General features: G+C 43.0%; 1 protein-coding gene across 1 annotated transcript in view; it reads right to left on the bottom strand.

The window, feature by feature from the left end:
* Positions 1-4509: 4509 nt before the first annotated feature.
* Positions 4510-11118, bottom strand: part of LOC145411845 (neuronal PAS domain-containing protein 2-like) — a 30936-nt gene continuing 24327 nt past the window's right edge. The window contains exons 10-12 of the mRNA XM_080281840.1: positions 8063-8746; positions 7388-7540; positions 4510-4641 (exon numbers count right to left, since the gene is read on the bottom strand). Coding sequence (XP_080137966.1) covers positions 4510-4641; positions 7388-7540; positions 8063-8746 — 969 coding nt within the window. The remainder of the gene's footprint in view (positions 4642-7387; positions 7541-8062; positions 8747-11118) is intronic.

Genomic DNA, 11118 nt, shown 5'->3' with positions numbered 1-11118 from the left:
AAACAGGGATGTGTCATGTCTCCATAAATGCTCAATCTGCATATGGATGGGGTAATAAAAGGGATACAAGGCAGAGCAGTAGATGTTGGAGTGGCACTAATGAATGACGGCAGCATTTGGAAACTTCATGTATTGTTGTATGCAGATGATACTGTATTGTCGAGTGAAGACAACGGGGAACTGCAAAGCTTGGTGAATGAGTCTGGGAGTGTGTAAGAAACGGAATCTAAAGATGAATGTAGGGAAGAGTAAAGTTATGGTCTTCGAGAGAAATGAAGTCACTGAATGTACAGTGAGGTTGGATGATGAGAAAATGGAAAATGTGAGCGAATTTAAGTACTTGAGTAGTCTGATGAACAAGGATGGAAGTCTGGAGGATGAAGTGCTTGAAAGGGTACAACAAGGAAGAAAGGTGGCTGGTTCTTTGGAAGCGGTGATATGAAGTAGTAAAGTGTGCATGGAAGTAAAAAAGTCGCTGCATGATATTACTGTATTATGATATCAACTCTAAGTGAAGCTTGGACCTTGTTGGAAGGACACAAGTCAAGAGTGAGAACAGTGGAAATGAGTTACCATATCTGATAGGTGCATGTGGGGTTACATGGAGAGAGAGGCTGACAAATGAGGAAGCACAGGAGCATTGTGGTGTGGATGTCTATCTATCTATCTATTGCCAGATGCCTCAATCCCATTTGGGGTGGCCACAAACAAATCGCCTCCAAGTCGCCCTGTCCCCTGCCATTTCACTGCCCTGCTCCCAACTCACACCCCCCTCTCTCATATACATCTCCACCCCATCCCTCCATCTCATCCTCGGCCTCCCCCTCCCTCTTCCCCTCTCCACCTCACTCACATACACTCTCTTCGTCAGTCTTTCACCCTCCATCCTCTCCACATGGCCAAACCACCTCAGTGTGTTCCTCATAACGCTTCCTATCACATCCACATCCACACCACAACGCTCCTTTATATCCTCATTCGTCAGCCTGTCCCTCCATGTGACTCCACAGGCTCCTCTTAAATAACTCATTTCCACTGCTCTCACTCTTGACTTGTGTCCTTCCAACAACCTCCAAGCTTCACTTCCATACGTTAGAGTTGGTATCACAATACTGTCATGTAGTAACTTTTTCACTTCCATGCTCACTTCCCTGTTTCTCATCACTGCTTTCAAGGAACCAGCAACCTTTCTTCCCTGCTGTACCCTTTCAAGCACTTTATCCTCCAAACCTCCATCCTTACTCATCACACTACCCAAGTACTTAAACGTACTCACATTTTCCAATTCCTCACCATCCAACCTCGCTGTACATTCACTGACTTCACCTCTCTCAAAGACCATCACTTTACTCTTCCCTACATTCACCTTTAGATTCCGTTTCTTACACACTCTCCCAAACTCATCTACCAAGCCTTGCAGCTCCCCTTCGTCTTCACTCAACAACACAGTATCATCTGCAAACAACAGTACAGGGAGTTTCCAAACACTATCCTCTCTCACCAGGGCCAATCCAACATCCACTACCCTATCTTGTACCTCTTTTATTACCCCATCCATGTACAGATTGAACAACCATGGAGACATGACACATCCCAACTTTCAAAGAGAAAAATTCACTTAGTTCACCATCCACACGCACTGCAGCCTTCCCACCATCGTACATATTCTTCACAGTATTCAACAACTTCCCATCTACTCCATATATTCTTAACACTTTCCACAATCCTTGTCTATCCACCCTGTCATATGCTTTCTCCAAATCCATGAAAGCCGCATTCAACTTCTTTCCCTTCTCTAGAAACTTTTCCACTAAAGATCTAAGAATGAATATCTGATCTACACAACCTCTTCCCTTCCTAAAGCCTCCCTGTTCTTCTCCAACTAATTTCTCTGTTCTTTCTCTAACTTTGTCAATAAGTACCCTACCATACACTTTTCCTATTATACTAAGAAGACAAATGCCCCTATGATTACCACACACTTCTTTTTCCCCTTTTCCTTTGTACAAGGGAATAATACCTGACTTCCAATCCTCCGGGACTCTACCTTCCTCCCAGGCCAATCTGCACATCTTCCACATCCATTCTACTACTATCTCTCCCCCATGCTTCAGCATTTCACCACACACTCCATCAATTCCTGGGGCTTTCCCCGATTTAACTTTCTTCATTGCTTCCACAACTTCTATCCTACTGATTTCTTCCTGTCTTCTCACCTCCCTCCTTCTCCCAGCCATTCCCAGCCACTTATACTCGCATTACTTCCATCCTCTATGTTCAACAATTCCTTAAAGTGTTCTCTCCATCTGCTCACTTTTTCTCCCTTCTCCTCTAGTAATCTACCATTTTTATCTTTCACTCCCCTGCTACCTTCACTTCCACCCTGTCTTACTCTTTTCACCTCTTTCCAGAACATTTTCTTACAGTCCCTCCACTTTACACACAAATTCCTTCCAAATTCCTCATCCACTCTCTTCTTACACTCTCTTACTAATCTTTTCACCTCTCTCTTTCTACATATAACTCTCTCTTCCGCCTCTCAACTTCTTCCACGCCCCTATTTCTCATCCATTCATTGCATGCTTTCTTCTTTTGTGCCACAGCCTGTCTCACCTCTTCAGTCCACCACGCTGTTCCTTGCACCCCCCTCCGTCTTCTCTTCCTTCCACACACCACATCACATGCTGCACATATTTCTTCTGTAAATATCCTACACACACCTTCCACGTCTCCCATCTGCTCCAATTCATATTTGCCCAATCTTTCCTCTACTTCTCTCTTATACTCTGCCTTTTTCTCATCCTCTTGTAACTTTTCCACTCTCCTTGCAACTACTCCTTTCTCTCGTCTTTCCCTTCTTCTATTCCTCCATCTTACTTGAATCCTAATTCTGGCCACCACCAAGTAGTGGTCAGAAAGTCCACTCCCCCAACCACTATAAGCTCTTGCATCCATTACACATCTTCGCATCCTTTCATCCACACACACATAATCAATCATTGCCTTCCTTTCATTCAGTTCACCACCCACCCTTCTCATCACTCGCCATGTATACCTGTGGATCATTTTATGCCTGAAGATGGTATTGGCTATCACCAACCTCCTCCCAGCACAAATGTCCACTAACGCACTCCCATTCTCATCAATCTCAGCAGGCACACCCCACTCACCAACTATTCCATCCACCTTCACATTCCCAACTTTACCATTCATATCACTGATCAAAAACACTCTCTCATTCCTTCCAAACTTTTCCATGCACACTTCTACATTTGTCCAGAACTCTTCTCTCACTCTTCTAGCACGATCTTGCGTTGGCGCATACACACACACAATCGCCCACATTTGTATTCCAACTTTCAACTTTACCCACCAATCCTTGACCCAACTGATCCATACTGTCTTATGCTCTTCTTCAATCTTTTACTCACAACTATACATACTCCTTCCTTTGCCCTCTCATTCTCACCTACTCCTGCACATATACCCCATCCATACTCCCATTCTCTCACACTTTCTCCTCCCCACTTTGTTTCAGTTATTCCACATACATCCACTTTCGCACCCTCAAGCACCTGGACAATCTCTCTCTCTTTCACCTCATCATTCGCTCCCCTTACATTCCACGTTGCGATAACCATGTCCTTTGTCCGGTCCTTGGTCGTCATCGTTTGGTCAGTCCTTGTCCGAGGCTTATTGTTTGTTTTTTTAGTTAGTTGTTTTCCGGGGAGGGGCACTAACCCTCCGCCAACCCTTTTAGTCGCCTTTTATGAGAAATAAACTGAGGTGGTTATGCCATGTGGAGAGGATGGAGAGCAGGAGTCTAACGAGAAGAGTGTATGTGAGTGGGGGAAGATGGAGGGGGAGGCCAAGGATGAGATGGAGGGATGGAATAGATGGTATATGAGAGAGGGGGACGTGAGCTGGGGGGAGGACAGTGAAATGGCAAGGGACAGTGTAACATGGAGGCAATTTGTTTGTGACCACCCCTTACGGAATTAAGGCATCTGGCAATAGACAGATGGATATAGGATGTACTGTATCAATACTGTAATGTATTTTATGCTTGAATTTTATCTTTTTCTCAGGTTAATGCTGTAGGAAAGTTATTAGGATAGAGGGTCAAGATGGATAGTAACAGAATCTGGCTGGACGCTGACTGGATAGCCGACTGGGGGTACTACACAATATCTGGCGTTCCGCAATAAACAGTGTAAAGGCTGGCTGAATTACACTGGATGACTGAGAGTTTACTGTATCTTTCATTAATATCTACCTCCTGCTGCTTTGTTACTCAGTTTATCCACTTTTAGAGAAAGAGAGAGAGAGAGAACTAAGGGGAAAAAGCAGCTGTAGTAAATACAAGGACTGAGTTCTTTCTTGTGAATCTAATGAGGAGGCAGTATTGTGGAAATTATGTGGCATGAAATTCAGTACACAGTAGATACTTGTACTAATCTTTACCATAATGTTGGCAGTGGAGAGGGTATTCTCTTTCACAAAACTCTCTTATTCCAGTACCATCTCTTCTGTTGCCCCCATCTTTGGCAGGTATTCTAATGCTCTCTTCATGGAATACTGAATGGAGATTCTGTTCCTCTGTTCCCTGGCACTGTGCTGCTTCCACTCCAGCTCTTGCATCTGAAAAGTAACCTGAGCTATATTGTGCTAATTATGGCCTGAATGTGTTCTAACAAACAGTACCCATTTTTGTCTTGGACTGACCAATGAGTTATAAATATATTTATGCAGTGCTGCTTTAGGTGTCTGCCCTTTCCTCTCTTCTTTCCTTCCTCTTCTGTCTTTCTTTCCTTCATTCTATCCTCTTCCTTCTGCCTATGGGTGACTTTACACTCCCTCCTGTCTTTCTTTCTTTCCCTCATTCTTTCCTCTTCCTTCTGCCTATGGGTGACTCTACACTGAGTGACAAGCCAAATGGTTTCCTGTACACCAGGAAACCATTTACCACACTGGGTGGTAACCGTATAACCAAATTATGGCGCCTGGTGGTTTAGTGGATAATGAAGGCACTTCAATTGGACTGAGCCCACGTAGGTTTATATCCAAGGGATGGTTGGGGTTTATTGCTCACGTAATGTCACTCAGGGATGAGTGAGGCTGGTCACTCTCATCTTAATTGTCAGGACCAACCTGTCTAGCCCCGGGCTCCTACACTCCTCATGGGGCGACATAGGACTGGAGGATGGATGGATGGATGACCTTTGCAAAAGTGCACTGAAACTCACCCTCTGTTATATGTCTTGCAGGAGAGTTTCCTGTTTTGTCATTTCAGTTTGGATTAAAATACAATGTATATGTGGACTATTTGGAGACACTGAATTTATACAAGGAATCAACATACTTCAAAAAACTTCGAAACCCCAAATATACTAAGAAAAAATTCGTTTTTATAAGCAAGCATATGCGTCCAGCGGTAAAATTCAACCAAAATGGTAAAAGGTAGTTTCCATAAAATTGTGACATGCTACACTAAAATGGACTGCATATTCATGATCGTCATCAAAAATAGGTCCAGAAATGTTATATTCTATACATGATGAGAGAAAAAAGTTTGATTATGTAGACCTGCGGAATATGATGATGATAATGGCGATGATGAACTTCCTTGCATAAATATTTATACCCATGATTACATCCATGATTGGAAACTATATCTTTGCACTGATCTGCTGCATTGAAAACTGGAAATTAGCACTGCATCATATTGATAGTCTATTCCTGGTGGTGAATGGTAAGGAAGGGTGTACTGTACTAGACATCTCTTCTCTCTCTCCTGCAATCTTAGTTCTCATTAAGTACAGTAAACTGCTACAAGTCTTGCTGTTTTTTGCATATCATAATTTATAAGTTGCAAATGCTGACACTGTCAGACATGAAAGAGTGATCTTGCTTGGAAGTCTCTAGAGTGTGAAGAGGAGGTTTGTTATTTGGAGGACATTACCAGTATGTGCTGGAGGTAGGGCTGGAGCTAACTTTGTGACTAGAATAAGAAGTGGCTTGTGGAAGCTCAGGGAGCTGTTGCCTCTCTTAAACTTGACAGGGCTCTCCCTCAGTGCTAAAGGATCTTTGTACACAGAATGTGTTAGGGGTGTAATACAGTACATTCATGAGATGTCAGCAGTAATGGAAAAGGATATTCGTAGGGTCAATCACACAGAAACGACATTGATTACATGGATGTGTAGTGTGTCCTTGAAGGCAAGGCTTGGTGGGGGCTAGGATTGCAACTAAAGAGGTAAGAGGATGGATGGGACTTGAGTGCATTACTGTTGTGATGAGGAGGGGTAGACTGAGAGGGCTTGGGCATGCTGAAAGGATGAAGGATGACAATTGGGTGCGGAAGGTGAGAAGTGTGTATGTCGGGGGTAGGGTGCTGTGACAGGCAGACCAAAAAAGTCCTGGGATAAAGTCACAGAGTTTGACCTCTGGGTTGAGAGTGAATAAAAAGGATGCCAGAGATCAAGGAACTTGGACAGCTGATAATAGGTGGCCATGGCTGAGGCATGTGGGCATGTTGGAGTCATTATAAACAATATAAATGATACAAAATGCAACAGTCTCTCCCTGATGGCTTAAATTAAACGGCATTAAGTGACAAGTCTGGCACCTATTAAAACCAGGGCATCATACTTTCTGTATATTATTGCAATGAAGCAGCTTTGTGTACAGTGATCCCTTGGGTATCACGCACATGGTTATAGCAGTTTTCATTATCAATGCAATACGAAAATCAGCACTCATGCTGTTATTGCGCATTTGTTGGCTCAAAACATCATTTATCACCTGAGTGTTTCTGCCTACAAAAATGGTGCAGTGTCTGTGGTTTCTGATGGCTCTGAGGGATTCAAAGTTGAGGCCTTACCCAAGGAGTTCATCCCAAGTGATAGAGACTACTAACTTGCCACCCCTTAGCCTTGAAACCCCTTACCTCAAGCCCATCTCAGGTATTTCTATGGAATGTATTTCTTCCATACTGTGCCCTTTCTATCACTATATTAACCCATCCATGCCTATGTACATTTCTGATACTTAATACAGTATAACAGTATGTGTTTTTAGTGGGTCTGTCATAAAAGGGAAAATCTGGACTTGCACATGGGATACCTTGTAGGCTACCAATTAGGATAAATCCCGTAAGTTTTGCACTTTCATTATTATGCAATTCCATTACCACACACTACGTTCGGTACCATTTATGAATAATAAACGAGGGATCACTATATAGGCTGTTTCTCATCAATCACTTAACACCGATACACATAGGTATGAATGATTATTTTTGGAGCCCAAATCAAATCCAACAACAACTTAAAGTGTTCAACATACCTACAGAAAGAAACTGGCTTGAAGAAAGGCAGGAACTTGCATGTTCCACTTCGGACTGGTGTTCCTGAAGGTGAGATACTTGCTTCAATGGCTGATGAGTTGATAGGCTCGTACTGAAATTCTGCATGGAGGAGTAGTTAACAACATGTTCTCGGCTGGGACTAATATTGTTGATCATTGATTCCTGGTGAGTCTGATGAATATAGGATGGCTGTATATTACCTATTACACAAGGCTGTGCAGGAAACTGACCCTGTGGGCAAAATGACAACTTTTCATTTGGTAGTGCCTCATGACTGGAGCTGGTTGGTTGAAAGTTGTGGTTAAGAGCAAGAACATTATTGCTGCAATTTGGGGGGCTATCTGTAGAGATGTATGCTCCAGCTCCTTCACCCCACCGCTCACCATTTGAGTAAGTTTCTAAGTTTCCTTTATTTTCATCAAAACCATTTGGTGATATTGTACTATGGAGGTTGCTGTCTGACGATGGTATATCACTACTGCTCCCAGAAAAGCTTTGAAAGTTAGAACTTGTTTTGAAGCCACCATCCTTACAATGAGGAGACCCTCCTTCCTCATAATAGCCTAAGTTCATGTTTCCTCTCATGCATAAGTTATGGCTTTGAGGTGAAGGGTAATTTGAACTTTGTTTTCTGAGATTAGGAGTTTCTGGTGAGAGCAAGTCTATGCTTGGTGAAAACGGTGTTAATGGTACAGGAGATTTTTCTCTATTTTGGCTGAATTCATGATTTCCTGAGGGTGACACAATACCACTGTCATAGCTTGGTGAGGGGGATGCCAGGCTACTACTGTTTTGCTGGCAGCAGCCAGAGCCAATATCTTGAGCTAATTTTTGATTAGTGTAATTGGTGGCACTGAGTTGCTGTTCACTAGTTGATGGTGTATAAAATTTATCATTTCTGTGCACTGTCATGGAAGGAGCACACATCTGTAGGGATGTAATGGAATGGCACTGTTGACTGGGGCATGACCGATCAGACTCTCTATCAAAGCTAAACTTTTTGGTGACAACACCTGTGAAGCCATCAGATGAATTCAAAGTGCTGGGCACATTATACCAAGTACTTTTATCTAATGCTTTCTCTCTGTCACTCTGCAAATCTTGCTGGACCATGGAATTTGGTGATCTTTCAAACCCACATAGCCTTTTAGGTCTGCTCTGGAATGGGCTAAAGTCCATTTCATCATCACGATTACGGCTTGCCTTCCAAGAATTCTTTACCCCATGGATGCCATTACTGTTGACATCTGAGTGGTTATAATTAATTTCTATGGCCTGTTCTCTGCCTGACATTATGGCTGGACCAGCTTCCGCCATCTTCTGCATTGTGTCAGGATTCATCATCTGCTTCAGGGCTTTCAGCAGCTCTGGTGGCAGCTGGGGACAGAGATAATCATGATCAGAAGTGGATTCCAGTAAAACATACCTATACAGTAAAATACATAAGCAACTTCAGACAATATGCATCCAGTATTAGGCACAATAACTATATCCTAAATACAGCTAACTACTTAAGTCTGAGGGTATTTGTGACTAATGACAACTGTTAAATCATGGATTTCACAGTAAATTACCTGATTTAACTCCTCAATGCCAGATGAGGTACCTAAAACTCCCTTCAGTCCTATGACTTTTGAAAATCTTTTCTTGCTGTCTGCAAACAATTTTATTCAGCTCAGGAAAGAATGTTCACACAATGGGTGACAATAAAGCAACCTTGGCCTGCCATGTCAAACAGACCCATCAACTGCAGGTATGCAACTGCCAGTGCAGTCATCCTGTGCAGTGAACCAATGTTCCCATGCAGCACTCAGCGCCTCACCACAGCAAAGTTGTGAGGAAGAGTGTGGAGGTTTGGTTCCTGCATAGATGCAGCATTTGTGTCACTTCACCCAGTTAACAGGGGCACTAAAGTAGGCTCGACATGACCCTGTTACTTGGTTATATGGTTACCAACCTGAACTGTAAATGGTTTCCTGGCTTACGTAAAACCATTAGTCTTGTCACTCAGTGTGGAGTCACCTACATGCAGCACTATACTGAGTGAGTGGATGATGGGCATTACCACCTACCATACTAGATGATAGATTCAGCTTCCAATTCCATCTTCACTACTATGGCATTCTTAATCTGAATAAAATCATATGGAGAAAGCAAGAACAAAATCAGAAATATGTCCCCAGACTGAAGGCCATAGCCAAATTATTTTATTCTATTGAAGGAAGCAATTTTTAACATACTTCTGGGGTGCTGTCAGTTTTTTTAAGTGGATAAAGCTGGTATTTTCAATTAGTCTATTCCTATGGGAAATCATAATTGGACAATCTTTCTTGATATAAAATGAGGATCAGACTGAGGGTCAAAATCAGCTTGTCAGTATCCTGTAGAAAAATAGTTTATGCATTTGGGAGAGTTTTTATTACTACAGTCTTTAGACTGTGGACTTTAGCAAAGAAAGACATTTGGTATTGTGATCCCTACCCTGACGCATGGAAGCGAGGCGTGGACCTTGCAAGAGGGGAACAAGTCAAGAGTGAGAGCAGTGGAAATGAGTTACTTGAGAGGAGCATGTGGAGTGACATGGAGGGACAGGTTGACGAATGAAGAAGTGAAGGAACGTTGTGGGGTAGATGTGGATGTGGTTGAAAAGATTAGGAGAAATACACTGAGGTGGTTTGGACATGTGGAGAGAATGGAGAATGAAAGACTGACTAAGAGGGTGTATGTAGGTGAGGTGGAGGGAGGGAGAGGGAGGGGTAGACCGAGGATGAGGTGGAGGGATGGAGTTGAGAGGTATATGAGGGAGGGGGGGGGGTGTTGGGGGGAGGGGAGTCAAATGGTGGGTGACAGAATGACTTGGAGGCGTTTTGTCTGCGGCCATCCTTTGCGGGATTAGGGCGTCGGGCTATAGATAGATAGATAGACTTCTCAGATGTGTGAAAAAACCATGGCATGTGTTGCTCTTGTTGTTGCTTAACTCCAGTCCACCTAGCTAAGAAGACTCACTGACTGTAGGTAAGCAACTGCCCCTATGGGGTTATTTCATACATTCCTTACAGCTTTGATGTTGTGTCTGTGCCTTAGTGTGGCATGTGTTGTTCAGTGCTCCATCAGTTGTGTTATTTTGCATAACTATTCTATAAGCAGGACTCATGTCATCTGTGATTCCACCCAATCCAAATTTAAGCTGGCAACTGAGAAGTATTGGGTGATGTTCTGCTCTAATTCTAAATAGGTAAACTCACTTGTCTCTAACTAAGGATACCTCCGATAGGTGAATGTCAGGAGGGAGGCTGTATTATAGTGTCCTAACTGAGGTTAGGAAATGTAAGTTTTTCTTCATTGCTAGTGCTGGAATGTCTGGAGATGGGATGCAGTTGCAGATCCTTGGAGTGACAACTGGAACTGCCTTCAAGGATCACATACATCGACTCAATGCACTCAGGGCACTTACAGGGACGGATGTAAGGCAACAAAAAGAAATGCTTTCCTTAGGCAACAAACAATATATCTGAGTATGTTCTATGCCTTTTTCCCATCCTACATTATTCCCAGTGCAACACCTTGCAAACCATACGTAACAATGTGTTAGACACCATCACTAGCTGCATTAAAACCACTCCCACAGGTCACTTACCCTTTGAAGCTAAAGTCCTCTTAGTCAGAGAATATCTTAATAGGAGTGGCGCAAATTTTACATGGCAGCCTGTGTCAACATACAACACCCCTGATATTACAGTGATAACAAC

The sequence above is a fragment of the Coenobita brevimanus genome, chromosome 1, assembly GCF_032717465.1.
Source record: "Coenobita brevimanus isolate Jiangsu-jjx chromosome 1, ASM3271746v2, whole genome shotgun sequence".
In the NCBI taxonomy this organism is placed as follows: domain Eukaryota; kingdom Metazoa; phylum Arthropoda; class Malacostraca; order Decapoda; family Coenobitidae; genus Coenobita; species Coenobita brevimanus.
Note: the sequence above shows the minus strand (reverse complement) of the source record. Positions and strands in the feature narration are given on the sequence as shown.